The sequence below is a fragment of the Pelodiscus sinensis genome, chromosome 12, assembly GCF_049634645.1.
Source record: "Pelodiscus sinensis isolate JC-2024 chromosome 12, ASM4963464v1, whole genome shotgun sequence".
NCBI classification, from domain to species: domain Eukaryota; kingdom Metazoa; phylum Chordata; order Testudines; family Trionychidae; genus Pelodiscus; species Pelodiscus sinensis.
In genome coordinates this window covers 22,986,480-23,013,357 of record NC_134722.1, presented here as the reverse complement: position 1 = coordinate 23,013,357, position 26,878 = coordinate 22,986,480, and the positions used below count along the sequence as shown (strand labels likewise).

The 26,878-nt window shown below is 47.1% G+C and overlaps 1 protein-coding gene across 7 annotated transcripts in view; it reads left to right on the top strand.

The window, feature by feature from the left end:
- TDRD12 (tudor domain containing 12) overlaps nt 1-26,878 on the top strand; it is a 234,520-nt gene that overhangs the window by 79,540 nt on the left and 128,102 nt on the right. For all 7 annotated transcript variants that reach the window (XM_075940127.1, XM_075940126.1, XM_075940125.1 and 4 more), the window contains 2 exons: nt 5,468-5,624; nt 21,843-21,970. In XM_075940127.1, the coding sequence (XP_075796242.1) occupies nt 5,468-5,624; nt 21,843-21,970 (285 nt within the window). The remainder of the gene's footprint in view (nt 1-5,467; nt 5,625-21,842; nt 21,971-26,878) is intronic.

The following is a 26,878-nucleotide window of genomic DNA, read 5'->3' as shown; positions in this document are numbered from 1 at the left end:
GACGCAGCTGCTGCAGCTGCCTATACTATGGCCACAGGGCTGGTTTTACACTGCAGTTCCTGGCTGCAGGTGTTGGGAGTGCCTCCTGAGCTCCAGAACATCATGCAGGACTTCGCATTTTAGGACCTGTCTCTCTTCTCTGAGCAGACTGACCAATGTCTGCATGGCTTCTAGTATACCTGGGCTACCTTAAAGCCCTTGGGTAATCATACACCTGCTACCCAGCAACACTCCTTGTCAGGCAAGAACACCCCTACTTCTTCCCAGCAGGGCATACACACAAACTTTTCTCGCTATTGTAGTAGAAATGGCAATAGGAGGAAAGGCGGACTTAGTCCCTGGCTCGTCCAGGACCAGGGTCAGGCACCATCCAGCAAGCTCTCAGGGCCCCGCCAAAGTTTTTGAGGGTATACCTGAGAACATCTTACAGTCTCAACCTCCCTTTTCGGGGACCGCTTATTCCTTTTTTGTCAGGCCTAGGAATACAGGCCTGGGAATCCATTACCTCAGACCGTTGGGTCCTAGATATGGTAGGAAGGGGGTATGCCATAGTCTTCCTTTCTACCCCCTCCCACTTTTCTGCCTCATCCCTCTTCAGGAACCCCTCTCATGAGCATCTCCTCCAGGAGGCTCTTCATCAGCTCCTGACCCTAGGGGCTGCTGAAGCAGTTCCCCAAGGGTTCTTGGGCAGGGGCTTCTACTTCTGGTACTTCCTGGTCCCCAAAGCCAAGAGTCTGGCCCATCCTGGACCTCAAGAATCTCAACGCCTTTATTGCCAAAGCGAAGGTTAAGATGGTGACCCTGGCGTCTCATCACCTCCCTAAGTCTTGGAGATTGGTATGCTGCCCTCGATCCAAAAGATGCCTACTTCCATATTTCTACTGCATCACAGCACAGGTGATTCCTCCATTTTACGGTGGGCCAGGACCACTATCCGTTTATGGCCCTCTCTTTTGGCCTTTCCACAGTTGCTCGGGTCTTCATGAAGTGCATGGCAGTTGTTGCTGCTGCTCTGAGAAAATGGGATGCCCGGGTGTTCTCCTACCTGGACAACTGGCTCTTCAAGGCCATTCCTCGGACCAGGTGTGGGCTCACATCACTTTGGTACAAGACCTCTTTTGGGAGCAAGGAATGCTTCTGAACGCAACCAACTCGACCCTAGTCCCCACCCAGGTGATAGTTTGTGGATGCCAACCTGGACTCTGTCAGCTAGGGCTTTCCTATCCAGGTCTCGTTTTCTGGTAATAAAGATGGCTGTCCAGGACATGCAGGTGTTCCTGGTGACTATGGCCAGGGCCTGCATGTGCATGCTGCGTCTGATGGCCATATGCACCTATATCATCCAACACACCAGGCTCTGTATGCGCCCACTGCAGATGTGTCTTGTGCAAGCCCACAACCCCTCCTTCCACCCAGGGGACAGAGTGGTAATAGTTCCCCCCAGTGTCCTTCACACTCTGGATTGGCGTACCCAGTAGGAGGTGAGCTGCATCTAGAGTTTTCTTCTCCAGGCCTCTGCTGACCCTCCAATTAGTGACAGACACGTTACACGCTAATTGGGAGCCCCATTTCAGGGATGTGCAGATGCAAGGTATGTGGATCTGGGATGATCTGTCCCTGCATATCAATGTCAGGGAGCTGTAGGTGGTCCGTCTTGCCTATGCAGCTTTCCTTCCTCGGTTGAGGGGCAGAACGGTCCTTATTCTGTTGGTGATCTCTTATACTCACAGGCAGGGTGGGGCCTGCTCCCCTCGCCTATGTCAGGAAGCCCTTTAGTTTTAAAAACTATTCTTCAGGGTGGATATTCACGTGGTTGCCTCCTATCTCCCGGGTTCCCAGAACACTCTGGTGGACCAGCTGAGCAGGTCCTTCTCTGGCTACCAGCAGTCTAACAGAGGGGACGTGGTCCTCCAAATTTTCCACAGGTGGGGATTTCCCCTTCAGAACCTGTTTGCCATCCATCAGAACAGGAAGTGACCAACCTTATGGGGTTGAGGTGGAGCTTCCTGGGATAGGCATTGCTCATTCCCTCACCCACGGGCCTACTTTATGCATTCCCGCTGTTCCTTCTAGTCCACAAGGTGCTTCTGTGGGTTCGGGATTTCAGGGCATCCTTGATTCTCATTGCATCAGCATGGCCAAGGCAGCACTGGTTCACATCCTTCCTGAGCCTGTCTTGAAAGAGGCCGATTGCTCTCCTGCTGGATCTGGACCTTATTATGCAGGACTTCAGAAGAGTTTGCCACCCGAACCTGTGATCTAATGGCATGGACGCTCCATGACTGACAGCAGCGGAGCCTTCTAGATATCCGGCTATAGGGTTATCTTCCTCATTAGGGTACACCTTGTGGCTATTTCCGCCTTTCACCTGGGCTCCAGGTAAGACCCTCTTTGCAGACCTGATGGTGAACAGGTTTTTGAAAGGCTTGGACAGGCTTTAACTGCATGTCCATCAGCCTGTCCCTCAGTGGAACCTCAGTCTAGTTCAGTGCAAGCTCATGGGACTTCCCTTTGAACTGCTGGCGACATGCTCGCTGCTGCATTTCTCGTGGAAGGCATCCTCTTTGATGGCTACCATGTCATCCAGGCACGTGTTCGAACTGAGAGCCCTCACTTTGGATCCCCCGTAGACCGTTTTCGTCAAGGACAAGGTCAGGTTATGCCTCCACCCTGCCTTCCTTCCGAAGGTGGTGTCTAACTTCCGTGTGTCTCAGGACATTTTCCTCCCAGTCCAAAGACCTATGCTTTGGGTAAAGAACAGGCATTACGCACTTCAGATGTTAGGAGAGCTTTAGCCTTTTATTTAGAAAGAACAAAGCCCTTCTGTAAGTCTCTACAGCTTTTTGTAGCCATCATAGAACAGATGAAGGGACAGGCAGTCTCTGTGCAATGGTTCTCCTCCTGGATCACAGCTGGTATTAGGGAGTGGTCTGAGCTGGCTGGGGTACCAGCTCCTCCTCTCACAGTTCACTCGAGTAGGGCGCAGGCCTCCTCTATGGCGTTTGTAGCTCACATTCCTATCTTGGACATCTGTAGGGCCACCACGTGATTTTTCGGTCCATACTTGCGCCCATCATTATGCTCTGGCTTGTCTGGGTAGGGAGGATGCAGCTCTTGGTAGGGCAGTCCTTTGATCAGTGGAAAGTTAGAACTCTGAACCTGTCTCCTAGGGTTTCTGCTTTGGAGTCACCTACGTGGAATGGACATGAGCAATCACTAGAAGGAGGAAAGACGGTAACTTATCTTTGTAACTTGTTTTTCGAGATGTATTGCTCATGACCATTCCAAATCCCACCCGCTGCTGCTTCTTCAGAGTAGTCTGGTACTGAGGAGGTAGAGGGCAGGCACCGGTATGTATTAGCTGATACAGTGTTGCCACTCCAGGGGGCACACCTGCTGGACCATCAGATACTGCTAAAGGAAAAACGATGACACATGCACACCTACATGGAATGGACATGAGCAACACCTCTTGAAGAACAAGTTATGAAGATAAGTTACTGTCTTTTTTTGAATGGTGATTGGTCATTTAGGGCCAAACTTCCAAAAAGTTGTGTACATGGAGACATGCACGCACAATTCAAGCACTATCATCTGCATGCAGAAAGAGAATAAGGGTTTTAAATGTCACCTGCACATGCAGATAGTAGCTTTTCTAAAGTCTATGCACAGAAGTTTGTGTCTGTTCAAATAATGGATGGGTTTTGATCCATTTGAAAATCCGAGCTATGAGAATATTGCAGGTGTCAAGTAGCTGTAACTGGATCATGCCTATCTGTTGCTTATTTTGTGGAATTTTGCTTCCTGGTCTGCTCTAGTTAGCCATTTCTTTAAATCTTCATCCCTCTGAGACCTACACTTTCTACTCTCAACTATTTGCACTTAACAATTTGAGAGAACCTGCTGTACTGAAAATTGCAAGCTACTATATGAGAGAGTTTGGGAGCAAGCAAGACTATCTGTCTGTCTGTCCATTTGTTCACTAACTCCTCCAGGCCTTCGGCTTGCCTAGATCCAGCCCCTGAGGCTCAGGGCTTCCCTCAAGCATCTGGGAGCCAGCGTCGGCACTCCAGCCCCTTCCCCCCCCAATGGCGCGAGAGCGCCATCTCCTCTCTGTAGGGTGGGAGTCCTGATCCTCATGGACCAGAGTCAAGCAAGCCTGCACCTGGATTTAACCCATGGGCTCTGACTAGCAGGAAAGAGGAAGTGGCTCTGCATGCTGATGCTCCTCCTCCTCCCCCTGGCTAAGGAAATGACAGCGCAGCCAAGCATTGCTTGGAGGCTTTTTCCTTGCTGCCCCAGTTGACTTGAATTGCAACCAGTAGGAGCAGCAGGGGGTGGTGCTTGGGAGCCGTTGGGGACAGGTAGCCATGTGCTTCCTTGGGGAGCTGCGCCAGGTAATGTCCCCCATTGCCCAGACCCCGCATCTCCAGACCATTCCTGCACCCTTCCTCCTACCCAGACCTCCACCCCACTCTTGCATCCTATCTTCTGCCCAGACTCCCTACCCCCAATCCCCAGCCTACTCCTGTGCCCAGACTCTGCTCCTGAACCTTATTTCCCTCCCACCCTCAGCCCACTCCTGCACCCTCCCTCCTGCGCAGAACACACATCCCAAGCCCGTTTCCTGGTGGCCCCCTCATTTTTTTGCATCACCCCAGAGCCTAAGGGGTCTACAAAATCTATTCGCTTGGGTGTGCAAGAGGAATATGGGCAATGTCTTTCTGTTTCTCAGTCAAGGCTATGTCAGTGAGATGAGGGTTTTGTACTTCTCACTTTTGTGACATCCCCGACTGTTTTTTTTTTCTGTGGGTCAGCAGCCCCTGATCCAAAAAAAAGTTCCCCACCCCTGGTATACAGCTTTCTCTTAACATAAAGTAAGGTAAGGATTGGGTTGTGGGTCAGGGGAGGACTTCAGCATAAAACCATACAGAAAAGAGGCAGAATCACCAGGTAGGTGAAAGGGGCTGGTTCAGGGTTCTCCCTCTTTTCCCATCCGTGACTGTCCCCACCCCATTCCCCAGGTGCCTTTAGTGAGGGTTGGGGGCGTGTGTGCACCTTTCCCCATTCATACAGGAACATTGCTGGCTGTTTACCTTCATCAGGGAGCCAGGGGAAAGTATATAGTTTACTGCATTCTTCACTTTGGCTGAGTAGCACAAGCTGTAGCAGCCATGGAGAGGTGCTTCTCACCTGACCCCAAGCTGTTGTGGTGAGAGGGCTGGGGTAAGGGTACTGAACCCCTCATTTCCAGCCCCACCCCAGAGCAATGATTTAAATTAAGAAAAACAAAAATTAAGGACCTGAGCAATGCCAAGTCAATCTTCTAATTTACAATATAAGAAAAATCACTCATATTACAAATTGTATTCTTGCCTTACAAGACTTATTTCTAATCTTGCATATTCTAGCATTCTAAACATTACTACTCTTAAACAGATGTATGTGTTTTGTTGTGTGTTCACAGCCAGTTGCATTAATTGTATGTCCTGGGTGGAGGAAAGCACAACTTGTTTTTGAATTATTGGTAAAGTATGGCAGATGCTCCAGACCACTTCATCCAATGTTAATATTAGTAGGACTGAATAAAGAAGAAGCCAAAAATGTGAAACTTCAACGAGGATGTAAGTTTTTTTTTATTGCTTGTTCATGCTCTAAAATGATAGGAGTTGTCTTAAATTTGCAAGGTGTTAGTATGGTTCATAGTATGTAAATCAGTGGTTTTAAATGAAAGTAATATTTTTTGACAAAGCATATATGGCTTTGGAATGCCATAGAAGTGATGGCTGGGGACACTTGGAAGAGTTTAATATTGGTGCAGTGAAAACTGCCTCATGCTGCTTTGCCAGAGCATTTACTTCCTTATTATAACATCTCTGTTGTTTAAGACCTCATTAATGTATATGGCACTCCTCCATATGCTTCAGAATATTAGGCGGGTGGTTTAAGTATTTTGCTGGATTAGGACATTAGTCCTGCATCTCTCAGTATTAGAGATCAGCAATTTTATTATGTAAGGCATAAAAACGTCCACGGGTGACACAAATGAGATTATTATTCACCAGGCTTTGTGCATTTAATGAACCATGAATAGGTTAGTGCCCCAACTACTATCTTAATTATTAGTCAACTAGCCAATTAGCCTGTCATAAGATGGGATTTTCAGGTCTTCTCTCCTGAGCTCTCACGCTCCTTCTCTTTTTCCCCCTCTCCTCCTACTGCCTCCCCCCCGCTCTCCTCCGCCTCCTGCCTCTCCCTCCGTCTTTCTTTCTCTTCTCCCCCTCGTGCCTCTCACTCTCCCGTCTCTTCTCCTCCTGCCTCTCTCTCCGCTCCGTCTCTCCTTGCCTCCCCTTCCCCTTCCCTTCTACCGTGGTGCTCGGCTGAGTGCTGCCTGCTCAGTCGGGCTGCTGCGAGGGACGGGGGCGGGGCTGACCCGCCCCCTTCCGCCACAGGGGAGCCCAAATGGCCCTTTGTGCTGCTGGCGGCCCGGCTGAGGGACACAGCACTCAGTTGAGTGCCACAGCGGGAGGGGAAGGGAATGCGGTGACGTACATGGCTCCACCCCCTGGCCGTGTATGTCACCGCCCCGCCCCCTTCTCCGGCTGTGGCGGCTGGGCTGAGTGCTGTACCCCAAATGGCCGCTTGCCGCCACTTGCTCCCCCGCTGGGGCCTAGCTGAGCAGCGCAGAGCGCCATGGCGGAAGAGGAAGGGGGGGCGGGGCGCTGATGTACACGGCCAGGGGGCGTGACCGTGTATGTCAGGGTTACAGATGCACAGACACTGGGCTACTATATATATGATGTATTTGCATTGGGCATTACAGTGGAATTATACTTAAAGGATTTGACTGCTGGAAAGGGCATTAGATACATAGATGGGTATGAACAGGGCAGTCCATGAATTAGGGACAATGTGGAAAAAGATGTGGAGGGTGCTAGTTGGAGATGTGTATTCCATTCTGGTGTGTGTACGTGCACCTAGTGCATTGAAGCGAGACACATTTGCTTACAGTATCCATAGGGAGTGTACTCTGATGCTTGTAGTTCCTTCTAGGAATATATAAGGCTCTAGCCCAATCCTCTGCAAGTTCAATTTTACCTCACAGTTCAAAAGACAACATTGAGATTGTCTGTAAATAGTTATCACTGTCCTTCCAGTTAGTGGTTAGAATGTAGTTTAGGAATTAACGTTTTTTGGGGAAAGGGGATGGAGCTAAGTCTTTTGTGTGGGATGGATGTTCCAAAGAGCCATCATGTTTGTGATTCGGTGTTAGGAGAGAGGCATGTTGAAAAAAAGTGCTACATTTGTTGCTTCTTTAAGAAAAAGGCTTAGATCACCCAAAGCTTGCATGCATTTAAAATAGCATCTTACGGATTAGACTGTGAGGCCAGTTTTGCTGTCAGGGCCTTCTGTAGATTGCTAGGCACATCAATCTCCATAGCTGGTGTGTACCTCAGATTGCCAGATTGAGACTCTTCTTGGGGAAAAAAAAAGTGGTCCCCTTCCTCTGATCCCTCAAGGATGAGATCTTGTAACACTACTTAGACCATTCTAGGACTCAAAGTGACTCATACTTTTCTTTGGAAGGGGAGTGCTGGACACTGCAATCTTTCAGTTGGTGTTTCAGAGCAGCATTGTCTGCCTGGTCTCCAGTATTGAGGCAAAAAGAGACTTGTACCATATTGTCAGCTCCTGTCTGCTGAATGGTTACTGAGTCTAGTACCAATATCACCTTTAGCACTGACACTCTTAAACCTGCTGTAAGGCAGCAGGTGACTTACTTTGTCTTTCCATCTTGTATACTTCACTGATTCAGGAATCCTCTTCTTGGGTATGTCTACACTACCCTCCTAGTTCGAACTAGGAGGGTAATGTAGGCATACCGCACTTGCAAATGAAGCCCGGGATTTGAATTTCCCGGGCTTCATTTGCATAAACTGGGCACCGCCATTTTTAAATCCCTGCTCGTTCGAACCCCGTGCCGCGCGGCTACACGCGGCACGAACTAGGTAGTTTGGACTAGGCTTCCTAGTCCAAACTACCGTTACTCCTTGTGGCGCCCAGTTTATGCAAATGAAGCCTGGGAAATTCAAATCCCGGGCTTCATTTGCAAGTGCGGTATGCCTACATTACTCCGCTAGTTCGAACTAGCGGGGTAGTGTAGACATACCCCTAGAGAGGTACTCCCAGTAGTTTCTAAGTTACCCTGGGTGGTTGTTTCAGGAAGACTTATTGAAGAGGTGAATTTGGTTCCATCATTGACACTGAGACATCCCTTTTCAGTACTATTATCATCTTCAGTAACCACAATGTCACTAACCAGGATCTTGAGATCAATTTCTCACCCTTCCTTGGTACCTGCTGTGATTCCAGCTTCAGTCATCTTTTGCTACCAGCTTTTGCAACAGCTTTTGGTTGACAGTCAATGTATGTGCTGACTACAGTACTGCCTGAGATCTTGATGTATCATGGTATGCATCCCGAACAGAGGTACAGCAGTTGATAGTCCCAGCAGGTTTGGTCCCTCTGTTAGTGGTAGCTCTTTGGGGTACTCTTTATACTCCAGTTTGGGATCATCTCTTGCTTCTTTATCTCCTAGGATTTGGTCTTGCAGATCTTTTTAATCTCCTTTGAGGGACTGTCAATGGTACTGAGATTGATCAGAAGATAAGAGAGTGGCTTGGTGCTAATTGGCCTAGTACAGTACTCATTTCCAGCCTATCTTCAGGGAAAGAAATTCACAGCTTCCTGTACCTGGACAATTGGCTGGTGAGGGACAGAGCTGAACAAGTTCTCTGTCAGGTGCCTGTCAGACTGCACCTTCAAACAGCTAGGGGAGATTTTGAACAAAACCTGATTGGCCTGGGGGCGGGGCGAGTGCGTGAAGCCTCCTCCTGCCCTAACCTCCTCCCTGCGATGAGCACGTAGCACTTCAAAGTGCCACGAACTGCTTGCAGGGTAGGAGGAGATGTCACATGCTCCCCAGCCCCCAAACCCTGATTGGCCTGGGGTTGGGGGAGCTGTGCAAAGCTTCCCTCGCCCTGCTGCCACTCTGCATGAGCATATGGCATTTTGAAGTGCTGTGCGCATCTCACAGGGCAGAGGGGAGGGTGGAGGAAACTTCGCATGCTCCTCCTGCCTCCAGGCCAATCAGGGCTTGGGAGCAAGAGAGCGTATGTTGTCTCCTCCCACCCTGCGAGCAGTGCATGATGCTTCAAACCAATGCATGCTGCTCACAGGGCAGGAGGAAACTTCGTGCGCACCCCCGCCCCCAGGTCCTAATTGGCCTGGGGGCAGGGGAGAGTGGCAGGGCCTCTGGGTCGAATCAACCCTCTTGGTGGGCCCAATCCGGCCTGCAGAGGTCCTTTTGCTCAGCCCTGGTCTACGAATATCTCAACTTATTAGGGCATATGGCGACATGCACTTATATGGTTCAACATGAAAAGTTGTATCTTCATCTTCTGCTTATTATTGTTGAAGTGGTCTAGCAATTACCAATCATTGGACAGGCTTTTCTGAGTATCTTCGGAGATGCTGGATTCTCTACAGTGCTGGGTGGAAAATAGCAATGTGTGTCATGGTATTCCCTTTTTCTGGCCTCTGCCATCCAGGAGTATAGTCACTGATTCTTCCGTAATAGGTCATTGACCCCATGCATCTAGTCTAGGGACATTAAAGGTTCATGGTTTGTGGTTGGAAAAAGGTTTCTCACATAGTATACTGGAATCTTGAGTCATTTTCATTTCCTGCTGAGCCTGTCAGGATCAGATTGGGGAGCCACAGTATACTTTCTTACCAACAATACCACTGCAATGTATAATGTGAACAAACAAGAAGGCGTCCTCTCCAGCTAGCTTGGTCAAGTATGGATAAAGATTGGCACGTTTTGACTCAAAGAAGATGCACACAGTCTATCACTTACCAAAATCTCAGAACCAGTTGGTGGATCATCTGAGTAGGACCATGAATCATAGAATCATAGAATAATAGGACTGGAAGGGACCTCAAGAGGTCATCGAGTCCAGCCCCCGCCCTCAAGGCAGGACCAAGCTCCATCTACACAACATGAAGAACAACATGGTTAAATCTGTCTCCGAGGAATGAGGTATCTTGTTAATCAATAGATCTGTAGGAGTCAGCAGGGGGTGAGTGGGAGCCCGTGCCTGTGAAGGAGCCAGCTTTCAAGCTGGCTCCCCACAAGCACCAGATCCTGTGGAGCCACCTGCTCCCCCTTAATGCCTCCAATGGGAGCAGGCAAGAACTTGTGTTTGGGGGGAGCCATCTTAGAAGCTGGCTCCCCTTGAGCACCAGCTCCGCCTGTTCTCTCATTCACTTCTGTGCTCCAAGTGACTGGGGCAGGGGAGGCTGCTGCAGAGCAGCGTCTGTCTGTGGTGGGCCCAGAGGCTTCTCTGTGGAATGCCATTCAGGGCCCCTAATGGACAGGGGTTGCTGCTGCCCCATGCAGCAGCATGGAATGGCAGGTGGGCCAGATCAGCTCCCGCCTGCCACCCTGCAGTGCTGTCTCTGATACAGAGGCAGCAGCACAGAGTGGCAGGGGACTCCCCGGGAGTGGAGTTGGGAGCACTCTGGGTGATGGCCTCACCCACGGGGACTGTCAAATAATTGTGTAACTGTTAAAACTTGATGAGGTTACACAACTATTTGATTATATGCTATCTAACATCTCTATTGTCTACCTGTTTTCAGCTATAAAGAAAATGGTCCAGTTGTGGAACATTGATACTCTACTGATTGACCTCAAAGGTTCTCCTTGTGAGCCTCTTCCTACTTGCTTATTGTTTCTGCTTTTTCAGCAAACCACCTTTTTATTGCTAAAACTTCTGAAAGGAGCGTTATCAAAATGTAAATATTACTGTCAGGGTTGACATGTACACAGTTCTTGAGAGGCAAAGTGACCTTGAAGCTGCATCTAAAGTTTTTGTTTTGAGTACTTTTTGCAGTTTCATCTTAACCGGGTTATTACCTGTATTCTTTCCTAAGCTACATTTGAATCGAGATGAACAGCAGCTTCATTTGTTGGATGTGAGAGAGTGCTTGGTATTTTATCTGGAAAGAACCACATCGTTTAGTTTTTCATGTTGGTTTTTGGCCTCTTACGGGGATTGGATGGAAGGGTAGATGGGATAAAAGGTCAGATGGTGTCTGCCGTATGATTGGTGTCTGTCAGACTTCTTGCTTTACCACTGTCGAGGCTGTGCCCCACTCTGGCACTCAAGAGTGCAGAAGGTGGGGGCTGGCAACAGACTTAAAATACCTTGTTTTTAAAGGCTTGTGTTAAAACTCCCCAAGGTCCCAGTTCCCCAACCTTGATTTGATATCGCTGCCACAACCCAAATGTGAAAACCCAGGAAGGTGCACTTGGGAATTCCTTCCCTGTAAGGTACTTTCAAGCTCTTTTAACCCTCCCTCTGGAGAGAGAGCTTGAAAAACCACCTGATGCAATTAGCTGAAAAGGAAACTATAATTTATAGGGCTTGTCTGTACTGGATGGTGGGTTGACGTTGGTTGATTCATCGAATCTGCTTAAACATGATAAATCAACATTCGAGCACTCTCTCGTTTACTCCGGTATTACACTAGGACAAGTAGAGTAGCCGGAGTTGACAGGAGAGCAGCCACTGCTGACCTTACACCATAGTAAGTACATAATGTGTAGCTGTAATAGTCTTGGTTAGATCCGTGTGTGTGTAGTGTAGACTAGGTCTTAGGCACATGCACATAGAACCCGCTGCTTTCTAGGACACAGGAATCAGATCATGGTCTTAAAAGGGTGATTTTTATTAACAAATCTCCACTTCCCCCCACTTCCCCCACCCCACACACACTTAATGAAATATTACTTGGTTGCTAAGTGTTACACAGCAAGTGGGGAAATAAAGAATTAACAACAGAGAATGCTTCCCTGGGATTCCACTTGGCAAGTTACTCTATAAGGAGATAGATGCATGCTCTCAGCAAAGAAGTCTCATAAGCCCCCAAAACAAAGAAAATAACCTGATTGTGTCTGACTAAACATTCTGGCTGCGTCTAGAGGGGCATGATTTTGCGCAAAAGTGATAGCTTTTGCGTAAAATCTTGCCGTCTGTCTACATTGGCCGCGAGTATTTGCACAAGAACACTGACTTTGTACATTACAAATACTCTTGACGCTCCCGCTCAGGGATAAGCCCTCTTGCTCAAGCGTTCTTGCGCAAGAGTGCCAGGGTAGACAGCAACGTTAATTTATTGCGCAAGAAAGCCTGATGGCTAAAATGGCTATCGGAGCTTTCTTGTGCAAGAGAGCGTCTAAACGGGCACGGATGCTTTTGCGCAAAAGCAAATCTTTTGTGCAAAGGCACATGCCAGTATAGACACTCTCTTGCACAAATACTTTTAACGGAAAAACTTTTCCGTTAAAAGTATTTGCGCAAAATCATGCCAGTCTCGACGCAGCCTCCCTGTTTTACTCACATATCTGAAGTTTCAGGACATAGTTCTTCCCTAGCCATGGATGTCACTGGATTCTGCATTCTTGGCTCCTTACAGGGCTCCTTGGTTCTCCTCTGCCCATACAATAGCAACAGGAATGACCACTGTTTTCAATTCAGAAGTACATTTCTGTTTCCATTAGCTCTTCTGGCCTCTTGCCAACTCATTTCCTGCTTTCCTAGCATTTCTGGAGACTTTCTGGGACCTACTGTCTATGGTTTTAGTCCTTGCAGGCAAGGGAACTAGGGTTAGGTCTAAAGCAGTGGTCTCCAATCTTTTTACACCCAAGATCACTTTTTAAGTCTCAGAACAAGCGAAGATCTACTGCCCCGCCCCTTCCTTGAAGCCCCGCCCTCTCTATTCTCCTGTACATCACTTGCTATCCCCAGCCCTTATACACTCTGTTAAACAGTTTATTTTTAAATTATGCAATATATAAAATTAAAATCACATGTTTATAGTTATGAAATAAATGGTCTGTTTTAATTCATGCTATTTAAATGTCAAATGAAGCATTTACAATTATACATTTTGTTCTCTGCTATTTTGTAAATCTAAAATCAAGTATTGATAAATATATATATTCTTCTTCGAGTAGTGTCCCCGTGGGTGCTCCACTCTAGGTGAAGGGTCGCCCTGAGCCACAGATCGGAGCTTTTCAAAGCAGTTTTCCCTCTGTTGAGCCACGCATGCCCAGAAGGCATCTCGAGCCCTTCCCGCCCTCTGCAGCGCGCGGCTCAACCCCCTCCCTTTCAGTTCCTCTTTAACCGCCCTCGTCAGCGGACAGAGCGAGCAGGAGCTCCCTCACAGTCTCTCAGACTGTATTTTCTATTAGTTAGGTTACATAGTTTTTCCCCTGTTACTCCAAGTTAGTTTCCCTTGTTTTTCTCTTTGAAATAATAACAACAAAATATTTTTATAAGAAGAATGAAACTGACAACAAAATCCCCCCTCGGGGACTAAAACTCCTTCAGACCGGAGCCCCGGGTGAACCGGAGCTCTCTCTCTCCTGGCTCCTCAGCCAGAAAAACACATAAACCATATAAAAGAAAAAGAAACGAAATACCAACACTTTAAAGAAACAAGCAGCAAGATATGTCTGCCTCCTCAGGCTTTAAAAAATGCGACCAGTGCCGCGAGCCTATGCCGGCTTCTGACGGCCACACGAAATGTATCCGCTGCTTGGGGGAAGCTCACTCACCCCGCAGCTGCACGCACTGTGCTTCCCTCACGGCGAGAGCTAGAAAAGATAGAGAGCTCCGCCTGAGGATGATTTTATTTGATAAGACTCTGCAGCCTTCAGAGCAGGGGGAACCGCAGCATGAAACCCCCCTGCCACCGAAACCTACAAGGCAGAGAGCCTCACCATCTCGCTCTCTCCCGCCTTCTTCCTCCCCCAAGACCCAGGGAGAGGGGCAAAGAAATCCGAGGACCCCTGCTAATAAAGCAGAGGGAAAATCCTCGCGGTCTACATCAACGCCGGTGCGCGCTGCTTCTGAGCCCTCCCGGGAACGCACTGAGAAACCCGGGCGAAAAGAAAAGCCGGCGCCGCTTCAAACCGCGGCGCCGCTGCAAGCCCCGGCACCGCGAAAAACCCCGGTGCCGCTTAAAGGGACGGCACCGCTAAAACAACCCGCACCGCAACAAAGTAAGTCTAATACACAGCCGGCACCGGCTGCGACCAGAAACCAGAGCTCTGCACCGGCACCGGCAACAGACAATGAGAGGCTTCTTCGGGAGTCTGCTGCAGAGCTCTCTAAGACTCCGTCTGACACTCACAGCAGGCAGCAGCAGCCCTGCCCCCCTCCCATTGACTGCTCACCAGGGACATCCTTTGCAAGGCATTCCCCTGCCAGATCTATGTCCCCAGTGTCCTTTCACGGCGCGCCCTTTCTAGAGGATGACTGCCATACGACATATTCTTCGCGACAGACGACGCCAAGGGGGTCTCGATCCTATTATCAGAGGGCTGGACCGCAACAAAACCCGTGGCACCCCTACTGGTCTTACCCGCCCCCACCTTATCCACCCCAATGGGGGTCCTGGGACCAATGGGACCCGTACAGACGCCGGTCCTCAGTCCACTCCACACCATCTCGGAGAGGTCTGCCTCATCCACAGGCCCTACCCCCTGCATCACACACAGAGCAGGAGGAGGAGGAGGAATGCTTTTCGGATAATGAATCCGATATTCAATCTATAAACATCACTCACCCAGATGACCTGAGTGCCCAACAGGACGATGCAGTGATACCATCAGATACCGTAGCGATGGATGACCTCAAACAGTTCCAGGAGCTATATAAGCGAGTAGCAACAAGTCAGCATGTCTCCCTACAAGAAGTGCAAAAGAAACAACATCACTTATTAAAGAACCTGCATCCTACGCTGCATAGTAAAATTGCCCTGCCGATTGATGAGGCAATCATGGAAACATCTGAAGATCTGTGGAAGACACCAGCATCCATCCAACCGACTAACAAAAAGATTGATAGGAAATATTTTGTTCCACCGAAAGACAATGACTTCCTCATTACGCATCCACAAGCAAACTCCTTAGTGGTTGAATCTGCACAGCAAAGAGCGAAGATACCGCAATACAAGAATGGCAGTACCGACAAAGAACATAGAAAGCTAGACTTCTTTGGAAAGAAAATATATTCCTCTTCTACGCTACAACTAAGAATATCAAATTATTCGCCCTCTTAGCGAATCACGACTTTGATAATTATTCGAAGCTCGGAGAACTGATACCACATCTCCCTGAGTCCAAAAGAGCCATCTTGAAAGCAATAGTCCATGAAGGCTACACCATCGCTCGCACTGCCCTCCAAACGGCAATGGATGTTGCTGACACAGCAGCTAGAACTACAGCCACTGCAATAGTCATGCGCAGAACTTCCTGGCTACAATCATCTGGAGTTCCCCGCGAACTTCAGCCAAAAGTAGAAGACTTGCCATTTGATAAACAAAAATTATTTGCAGCTTCTACAGACGAAATGCTACATAACAGTAAGAACTCGAAAACCACACTTCGCACACTAGGCATGTATACACCGCCCTTCAAACGCAGACGATACACCCCATATAATACGTACAATCGTTACAGATATGGGCAATACAACCGGCCACAGAGACCCTATGAGGACACTAGGCCAAGGCAACGACCTCAGAGAAGACGACCTAATCAAGGTCGCCCACCAACTACCCAGTCCTCCAAACAGCAAATTTGAAGTTGTGGTCGAGGGTCTGCAATACCTCCCTCACGATCTAGCAATAACACAACATGGCTGCCTATTTACCCACCGTTTGCGGCCGTTCCTTCCACAATGGGAATCCATAACATCGGACCGCTGGGTTCTAGAAATAATTCGAGTAGGATACACTATCCCATTTACCACTACCCCACCTACCCTTCCCCCTACCCCGTCCCTTTTCAGGGACCCCTCTCACGACACTCTACTAAAACAAGAGATCGACCGCCTCCTTTCTATCGGAGCCATAGAAAAAGTACCAGTAGAGTTCCACGGGAAAGGGTTTTACTTGAACTACTTCTTGATCGAGAAAAAAACGGGGGGCTGGAGGCCAATATTAGACCTCCGCAAACTGAACAGGTTTCTCAAGAAACAACGCTTCAAAATGGTCACACTTACAACAATCATTCCTGCGCTAGATCAAGGGGACTGGTTCGCAGCCCTTGACCTACAAGATGCGTATTTCCATATAACTATCCATCCTGCCCACAGACGCTATCTACGCTTTACTCTCGGCCAGGATCATTTCCAATACAATGTCCTCCCCTTCGGCCTCTCGTCAGCTCCAAGGGTATTTTCAAAGGTACTAGCAGTCGTCGCTGCGTACCTCAGACGCCAGAATGTCATCATATTCCCCTACCTAGACGACTGCCTTTTGAAGGGCTCAACACAGGACGAAACTGCCTCCATGATAAGTACGACCACATCACTCCTCAATCGTCTAGGCCTTCTACTCAACGAAAGCAAATCAACACTGCACCCAGTTCAAGATATAGAGTTCATTGGGGCGCGCCTGGACTCAATTACAGCCCGAGCATACCTACCTCGGCAACGTTTCATAACTATACAAGAAATTATAAGTGTAATGCTTACAACTCCTACCACTACAGCTCTTACTTGCGTCCAACTAATGGGCCACATGGCTTCCACCACCTACGTCGTCCACCATGCTCGTCTGCATTTCCGATGCTTCCAACTCTGGATAGCAAGTGTATACATACCGTCACGACACTCCCTCAACAAGACGGTGACTATTCCACCAAACGTCCTTGCTTCCTTAAGGTGGTGGACGATACCGAACAACCTCCTCACAGGTGTTCCATTCCAACAAAGCGAACCCACTGTACAGATTACTACAGATGCTTCCCTCCTTGGCTGGGGAGCACATATGAACGACCAAGGCATTCAGGGAAGGTGGTCCCCATCCGAGGCACGACTACACATCAACCTCCTCGAACTGCGAGCAGTAAGGAATGCCTGCGTGCACTTTGCCCCCGACATTGCCAATCAGACGGTCCGCATTCTAACGGACAACATCTGCACAATGTTCTATATAAACAGGCAAGGCGGAGCCCGCTCCCGCTCCCTCTGTGCAGAGGCTATCCGCCTGTGGAACTCATGCATCCGCAAACAGATCACCCTGGTAGCATCCTACCTGTCCGGGGTGAACAACACCAGAGCAGATTCACTCAGCCGCAACTTCACCTCAGATCACGAGTGGGAGTTACACACGGAGGTCGCAAACTCAATCTTCAACCATTGGGGATGGCCATCCATAGACCTTTTTGCATCTACCCAGAACGCCAAATGCCCCCAATTCTGCTCACGCGCAGGACTTGGCAAACATTCCCTAGGGGATGCCTTTCTAATCAAATGGACAGCCCCCCTTCACTATGCCTTCCCCCCCATACCGTTAATCCCGAAAACCCTACGCAAGATCTGCAGAGACGGAGCCCTAGTCATCCTGATAGCCCCGTCGTGGGCCCGCCAAACTTGGTACCCGTACCTGTACAGGCTAGCAGTTCACCCTCCTTACCCGCTACCTCACCGGGCAGACCTAATATCTCAGAGCAATGGAACGATACTGCATCCACAGCTCCACACCCTACACCTCCAGGCTTGGCTACTCTCTGGTTCTTGGAGATAGAAAATCACTGCTCCCAACAAGTGAAAGATATCCTCCTCCACAGTAGGAGACAGTCCACTCGAAAAACTTACCTACAGAAATGGACTCGATTTTCCCTCTGGTGCCAGCGAACCAGGGTAGAACCCCATGACGCACCATTACATATGATTTTGGACTACATTCTAGACCTTAAAATATCAGGACTCTCAATTTCTTCTTTAAGAGTACATCTTTCTGCAATAACAGCGTTCCATACTTTCATTGATGGTTTCTCCATATTTGCCCATCCTATCACTAAAAGATTCCTTAAAGGGCTCCACAACGTATACCCACCCCATAAGGCACCACCCCCCTTATGGGACCTAAATCTTGTTCTCCACCAACTTACTGGACCTCCTTTCGAGCCTCTGGCTACAGTACCACTCCCATTTCTCTTTATGAAAGTCTGTTTCTTATTGGCTATCACGTCTGTTAGACGGGTGAGTGAAATTGGGGCATTAATGGCAGTACCCCCCTACACAGTTTTTACGAAGGATAGGGTCATACTTAGACCTCATCCAACATTCCTGCCAAAGGTCTGTACAGAATTCCATGTAAATGAACCGATCGTACTACCTACCTTTTTTCTGAAACCGCATGCATCACAGAAGGACGCCACTCTGCATACCCTGGACATTCGGAGGGCTCTCGCCTTCTTCCTGGAAAGAACAAAACCATTTCGTAAATCCGAAAGACTTTTTATATCAATCGCTGAGCGTTCTAAGGGAACACCCCTGTCATCACAACGAATCTCAAAATGGATCTCCACATGCATAGTCAAGTGTCATACCTTGGGCAATAAACCACTACAGTGCCCCCCAAGAGCGCATTCCACTCGAGCCACGGCCGCTTCTACAGCCTTTTTGAACAATGTCCCCTTAAGGGATATTTACCGAGCAGCAACGTGGTCTTCAGATCACACTTTTGCCAGACATTATGCAATCCTACCGCAACTTACACAGGACTCAGCAGTAGCTACAGTGGTGCTCTCTACCACCGCTAAACATTGACTCCGGCTCCCTCCAGCCATATATTGAACACTGCTTTGTAGTCACCTAGAGTGGAGCACCCACGGGGACACTACTCGAAGAAGAAAAGGGAGTTACTCACCTCATGCAGTAACGAGTGTTCTTCGAGATGTGTGTCCCCGTGGGTGCTCCACGACCCTCCCTTCCTCCCCTCTGCACGGAGTCTAAATTACTCGGGCGGAGACGAACTGAAAGGGAGGGGGTTGAGCCGCGCGCTGCAGAGGGCGGGAAGGGCTCGAGACGCCTTCTGGGCATGCGTGGCTCAACAGGGGGAAAACTGCTTTGAAAAGCTCCGATCTGCGGCTCAGGGCGACCCTTCACCTAGAGTGGAGCACCCACGGGGACACACATCTCGAAGAACACTCGTTACTGCACGAGGTGAGTAACTCCCTTTTTTTCTTCCAATAACAAAGTCTCAGTGTGACACCTGTGACTGAACAGTATTTGCCAGTGTCTTGAAGTCTGGGTTGTAGTCTGAGATTGCTAGTCATATACAGTCCATCAGACGGGCATCTGTGATCCTGCGCTCAGCCTGGGAAGCTTGCTCCAGCACAGCTGGAGCTAGACACAGCCTCCCTGGGCTGAGCACAGGGCAGCTGGGCTAGAGGGAAGAGAAGTTGCTGCCCGGCCAGCTGGCCATGGCACTCAGCCAGGGTGCACCAAGCTCCACGTGGGCAAGCGCAGAGGAGAAGCTGCCGATCAGCTGGAGTGCGGGGTAGCCGCTTTCAGCTGAAAGCCACAGTCAGCTTGATGGGGTGTTTCAGCGCTCCCAACCTCCCAGCTCCCACCATTCCTCACAGCTACTCACCTGTGTTGTTGCTCGGTGAGTAGCTGCTCCTCAAATGAGGAAATCTAATGTAAATGTACTGTGCAGGCACGCAGTTCAGAGATGGCTCAAGAGCTACTTTTAGAGCCCCTGAGATCTACTGGTAGATCGCGATCTACTGGTTGGTGACCACGGGTCTAAAGAGTTAGCTATAGAGAAAAGACTTCAGTTAACTGAATGGCTGGAAAGTCCAGTAAATGGAGTCCCCCTCCCCTTGCTTATCACAACTATGGCATATGAAGTGGCTCTAACCCAGAGGTCAGAAACCTTTCAGAAGTGGTGTGCCAAGATTTAACTTTCTCACTTCTGTTTATGGATCAGTGTGCTGGTGATACTTTTAAAAGTCAGTAATAGTTTTATTTGCAGCTGCTTCATTTATTAATAAATAAAGATGCAGATCTTACTGTTTTTAGTGTGATCTTAGGCTTGCTTTGCCTTGCTGAGTTCTCCAATCTCAGGCTCATAGTTTGATACTTGAAGGAGCACAGAAGCCTCTCAGTCAGGGTTTGGCAACCTACGGCACGCCAGAGTGGCTGCCTGACCAGCCCTCCTACCCCCCCCCCCCCATGCAGCTGCGGGCCTGTTGCTGTCTCCAACCCGCCCGACTTCCCGCGGCTCCAATCCCCAGCAACAGCAACCCACCCACTTGCTGCTTCAACCCTCTCCCCAGCAGCAATCTGTTCACCGGCATCTTCAACACTCCCACCCACAGCAGCAACCCACGTGGCCATGGCTTCAACACACCACAGCAGCAACCTTCCTGCCCGCTATGTGTTCTAGGGCCAACACACTGGAGGCAGGCCTCAGCCCCAGTGGCAGCTGGCCCTCAACGTGGCCCTGGCCATCAGAGTGGCCACCCGAGCAGCCATCCCCTCAACATGGCCCTCAACCGTCTCCATCCTCATCAGCAGGAACAGCCATGACGCTCATCTTCCAGGAGCAGGCGGAAAGTGAATGCTGCTGCACAGGTGAGCAGTCTAAGATTAGAATTTTTTGTGTGTCACCGCGTAGGCGCACACATTAAGAGAACACTGGCGAAGGCTCCCTGCTGCACAGGGGAGGAAGAGTAGGGTTGAGCTCCTGCCTCAGATGCCATTGAAAATCTGCTCATGGCACGCATGCTGTAGGTTGCCAACCCCTGCTCTAACCATTCCCCCACAGACTTTCAGGGCTCATTCCATAAGGGCTTGATTTCAGCCGCTCCCCGAGTTACGACCACCTCCATTTACGACCATCCGCACTTACAACCAAAGCGGTTGTAAAAGCGGATCCGAGTTATGAACAGCGCGGTTTCCATGTAACTCTATGGGATCCAAGTTACGAACACTTCGAGTTACGGACCAAGTGTTGGTCTGTAAGTTGTTCGTAACTCAGGGAGCGGCTGTACTTCCTTCAGCAGTATTTCAATTTGGACATTTGTGTGGGTGCTACCTAATCTTCACTGTATATGTTTGCCAGACAATGTGATAACCATGACACCTAGGTTGGATGCAAATCTGGGGAAGTCAGTTCTGAAGTCATTGTTCAAGTAGACTCTGAGCCTTACTTTGTCCCATTATTGCATGTTGGTCACCTGAGGGGAATACAGACCTGCAATCACGCACAGGAAAAAGTTACTTAACGGTACTGTTACTGGGTATTTTTGAGATGTGGGTGCTTATGTATATTTCACAACTCTCACTTCTGCCTCTGAGTTTCCAGCCTTGGGTTCTGATGTGCAGGAGGGTAAGAGCACTGTTCCCTATGTATAGTGATGGTAGTGGCTACTCGCTTCAGAGGGCATGATAATTGCTTTGATGGATACTGCTAAGTAAAGTACTGTAGCTTTGTTTCATACCTAAATGGAATACATGATAGGATTCACATCTCAAAAAACATGAACAGCTCAGGTATAGGCAAGTAACTATTTTTTTCTAGAATACTGCTCTTAAGCTCCTTTGGGAGTTGCATTCCCACCGCATCCCTCCTATCATTCCATTTCTGGCATGCACCTAAGGTGTGGGTAGCATAGGACCACCTATTGTGGCTTTACGTCACTCAGGAATTGCTCGTCATTGGGGGCAGGATCTTTTACTGTCACTTTAGGACAGTTTTTCAGTGATTTTGTTCTTCCAGACCAGATGCCAAAGACTGAGACCATGGGCTACATGAAAATTTGAGAAGATTGATAATTGCTATTAATCTTAAATAAAATGGCCTGATTGTTATGATAACAGTAATGTCTTAATTGATGATAGTATTTTTGAAAATAGAAAACATTACAAATCAACTAATATTAACTTTTTTCTTTTAAAATATAGGTGAAGTGATTGTAACTACACCACACAGCCTTTTGAGACTGCTTGAACACCATAGCTTAATATTACTTAGAGTTTGTCACCTTGTTTTTGATGAGGTTGATAACTTGTTTTCTGAAGCTAGCAGACAAGTGAGTACTATCTAAATTCAGATAATACACTGCTTCTATAATATCTAACTTAAAAACCTTTAAAGGAAGTGTGGGACAGGGTGTAAATATGAACTTTATATAAAAAGAACAATTATAGCTCATGATATATTGCCCAGGTGTGTCACGAATAAGAAAACACCCACTGGATCTGAAGATCTATTACATGGTTAAAAAAGAACCAAACTCCAAACTGCTTTTGCTGCTAAGTCTCCACCAATTTTTAACAATGGATTTCTTTTTCAGGCAAAGCAAGCACTGTTGGGGTTTTTTTCTTCCCACATCTCATACTTACAACTTATTCTGGCTCTTTCTCATTGTCCTGGGAGACTCTCCACTCCCTCAAAGATTAGCTACTTTTTCAGTGTCGTGACTACAGCCTCTGAAGTATAGAAAAGGAAATACCTGATTTATGGGACTAGCATGATGTGCGCTGCTTAAGTAGACGACTTTCACCCCTGCTTCCAGGGCTGCTCTCCAGTAATTGTTCCATTGAGGTCTCTTCTTTGGATTATGACTGGCAGGATCCTCAGTCTTCATGACATACAAGGCAGAAATGACTTTAACCAGACATTACCATATACCAAATTAAGATGGTCAACAAATCTCTGTTGGGAAACCTAAGCTTTTGAGTTCCTGGCTTCTATTTCCTTTTAGAATTCCATTTTCATGGGCTTTAATTGCTGTGTCTTATACCTTTCAACTTTCTCCCACTAGAGGATTCTCCAAGGAAGTATGAGTCTCCTCTTCTGGCTTGTCCAGGAGAGGATAGACACAGGCTATCTATCATGAACTAAATGGCATATCCTGTCAATATATATGGGTTTTTTTCAGCTCTTCATAGGAGTGCAAATATTTTCCAGGCAGAGGATCCTTTTTAGCTTCATATGATCAGACTTCTTTTTGGAACTGGCAATTTTGGAGATAGTTCTTGCTTAACAAAGCAGGTGTCCCCAGAAAGATACTCTTGCAGGGGGTGAGCCTGTTTTTCTATCTTTATATTGAGGGAATTGTGGAGGTCTCATAACATCCAGATATTAATCTCTCTTTAAAGCTAGGTTACCAAAAAGTGTTATAAGGCCCCCTGTTTAGGTCCTGCTGTGACTAACACTTCTTTAGTCAGAAGTTCTCAATGGGCATGGAAAGCAGTGTATCTTTAAAAGGTCCCTGTGCTAGAAAATGGCATTAAGCACATCTCAGCCAATTCTTGAGTGCTTTTCTGCACATAGAATTTTCAGTATCTAATTGCAGATGTTCAAGCAGGGTTCTTTAGTGACATCCATATATCAAAGACAATTTGGGATTGCCTATGTCTAATATTAAAATTGTTCTATATATTTCTACGCTTCCAAAATTTATATCCTTTAAAATATCACTTCTGATCTTCTGAAGTACTTCGTTGAACATGAACTTTCCCTCATCTGCTATTCAAACTGCTACTGCCTCAGCTCCTTCTAAAATCTTTAGAATTCTTTTACGTCTGTGATGAGTGAAGGAGTTTCCTAAATGAGCAGTGCACCAGACTTAGCTATGATGGTAGCTTTACTTGAGACAGCTCACCTGTATCTTTCGTGGAGAGGTGTCTCAAGTCATGGACAACCACCTAAGGGAGGAACTGACAATTATACCTAACTGTAGAGATCTGGGCATCGTGGTCAATTTAGTGAATTGAATTTAGTTGAAATAAAACAAAGGAAGTGTTAGGATGCATAGGTTAGGGGATGGAGAATATTACAAGAAAAGTAATAATGCCAAATATGGCCTTAGAACAGGGATGGGGAAACGTTCTTCAGTCAAGGATGACCGACCCCACCCCCCCCCAAAAAAAATCAGTTGGCTATCACATAAGTGTGAAGGGAAAAAAAACCCACCTCACGGACTTGGCCCCCAACTAAGAAACAGAGGAGGAGTGGCACTCACCTTGCTTACCCCAGCAGCAGAGTGAGCCGGTGGCGCCAACTGGTGGGGCCAACACTCGGAGACTTGCTGTGGGGTTTGAGTGTGAGGGTTGGGTCATCTTGCTGTGCGCGGGGCTGGGTGTAGCCTTGCCGTGGGCTGGATAAATGTAAGCTGAGGGCACAATCTGGCCTGTGAGTCGTAAGTTGCTTACCTCACATTAGAATATTGTGTCCTATATTTTATATCTCATCTAAAAAAAGATACTGCCACAATAAGTGGTGAGGAGAAAAGGCATGCCACTTCTGTATTTTCCTGACTCTGAGATGTCACTAGCGTGAAAATCCCGAATGGCACCTGCAGGACTTGCGCTGCCAGAGTGGAGGATAGACTTTGTCAGAATAATTAAGATATTGAGGAATAAATGTTGACAAATCTTGGCTGATCAGAAGTATTATTTGCTACATAAGGCACCGTACCGTGTTCCTGATGGAATTTGGGAGTGCTAACACCTGTTTTCCACATTGTAACAATATGAGTGTTCCATATAGTGAACTATATTAAAATGTCTCTGCACCAGTTTAAATGCTCAAGTTAGTCAAGTGAAAATGAAGAGTCCCATGTTATTCCTGTTCCCTAAAGAAGCACTGAATTACATGGACTTGCTTTTTCTCTCATTCCAAGCTGATTTAGCACGGGCCTGTTTGACTTCTGTGTGGGTTGTTTTTCCTGTGGTAGCAACAGTGATATTCCATATTTATTCTCTTGTCTAGCCTCAGGGTGGCCCTCTTCACCCTGCTAATTTACTTGTTGTTTTCCATTATTAACTGCCTTCCTACTAGAACTTTTAGGTTTGCTGATCAGTGTGTTTAGGTTTTTCAGACCCTTGTGGAGTATCACTTGCTACTCTGTCCTGGCTGCCCCATTTCCCAGACCCCAGTAGCTCCTTCTTTCTTGGTTATCTTCAACAGCTTTCTCTGCAGGGATCCTTTTATGAACTTTTTTATCTTTCATATAAGGAGGACTTTATGAAACTGTTATCTTTATTATTACTACTCAAGACCACCACAGACCCAGATTTTTACCCTGCTGTAGATACTTATCTGGTGGTCCTGGGGAGATGCCATGAAGATTTTTATGCAATAAGCAATAGCCTTTTTACTAACCAGGTTTCAGAAGATGTCTCAAGGCAGAATGTTTTGCAGAGCCACACTGGTTCTTTCCCATTTTTGAAGCTTTCGTTATTTTTTCCTATTTGAAGCAAACCTTTCATTGGCATTGGGATTTCTCTTGAGTTAGGTTAAGTCATTTTTTAGAGTCTTTAGGAGAAGTATCACTTACATTTTAAAGGGCACCAACTTGAAGTCTAATTGATTTTTATCAAATACATTTGGAATAATTTCATATCTCTCAATTGCTTGCCAGCTAGCATTATCCTATTTTTAAAATGTTTTTCTCTGTCTATTTTCATTGTCTATTTTCATATAAACGTGAGGGGAAATGTTGAAACAGGCCATCTATCTAGAGCTGTAAGATGTACAAATAAAGAGAGAGATATTTATCTTTAATCATTTAGTTATGCTCATTTGTACTGGTAACAAAAGTAGCCTTAGTTTTTCAGGTGGATTTATAATTTTTCAATTTCCAGTAACAACCTTTTCATAAACACTAGCGTCATCCCTTCACCCCAAATTAGACATATTTAAGCATGCACGTTTGTATTTTAATCAGTCCTTGTTCTTTCTATATTATGCTCTGAATGGATAAATTTCTCAGATTTGTTTTCATTTAGTGGATATTAAATAAAGACTTTTTTTTCTTGATTTAAGAGCGAGTTTTTGGAAATTTTTGTTGTGTTTTTTGGTGAATGCAACAAAGATAAAACAGCCCCTAATACTTTCAGTGTCCTTTGACTTGAAAACTGTATAGTGAGGTATGTGAGAAGACTGTCTGTCTTGACCCAAAAGTTCATAAGGTGTTATTCAACTACAAAGGGTGTCTTAGATTTATGAACTTTACATATACACTAGAGATTTACAAAGCAGTTGACTCATCTCTCCCTGTGGATTTTTTGTGTGTGGTGGTAATACTTTGTCCTGTAATATCAAAGGATGCCTTTTTTTCCTAACTGAACATTATACAGATGCCTCACTAAAGTAAGCCTTCCACTTAACTTACTGTTAGATATGTCTGTATTTATTGTGGGCTTCCGTACACAGTCTGCACTAGAGGGATGTACATTCTAGTAGTTACTAGCATGTTGTGACTAAATGCCTAATGGGAGCCATCATGGTCCCCACTAACAGTTCCTCCCTATATGTGTGTCAGCCGACGGTCAGGGCAGTGTGTGTGTGTGTGTGTGTGTGTGTGTGTGTGTGTGTGTGTGTACTATATACACGAGACTTCAACTGCTGAGACCGGGGTCCCTTGCAGTGGGCAACCTGGAAGAGGTTGATGGGCGCCCCAATGAGTGTACAGGAAGAGCTTATTACACTTCAGATTTCAGCTGCTAGAATTCATAATTCCTTCGCAGCGGGCAGCCTCGGGGAGGATGAGAAGCGCCCCAATGGATTTTGCCACCTGGGTGTGACACAAATCCAAATGCCCAAGCTCTCCCTATATCTGTCCCTTTATGACCGGCTGAAGTTCTTTTAAATTGTGCTTGGTTCTATTACAGCAACTGAAGGAGTCAGGTTAAAACTTAAACAGTTACAGGTTTATTTGAGGAAGCTTATAAATCATATGGTTGCAATGGCTATTGTTCTATTTCTTAACTACTAGCAAAATATAGATCTTAAAAATGGTTACAAAGAAGAAAGAAAAATATAGATATAGAAAAATAGAAATAATGGTACCACGTAACAGCTTACTCTTTCTATGTATACACTTAAGACAGAGGACCACATCCAGGTACAATTTTTACCCCCTTCTGTGCCTCTCGACTCCAGCATGTCAGGCCAGGGCCGGTCCCTCAATTCCTAGGAAAGACGAAAA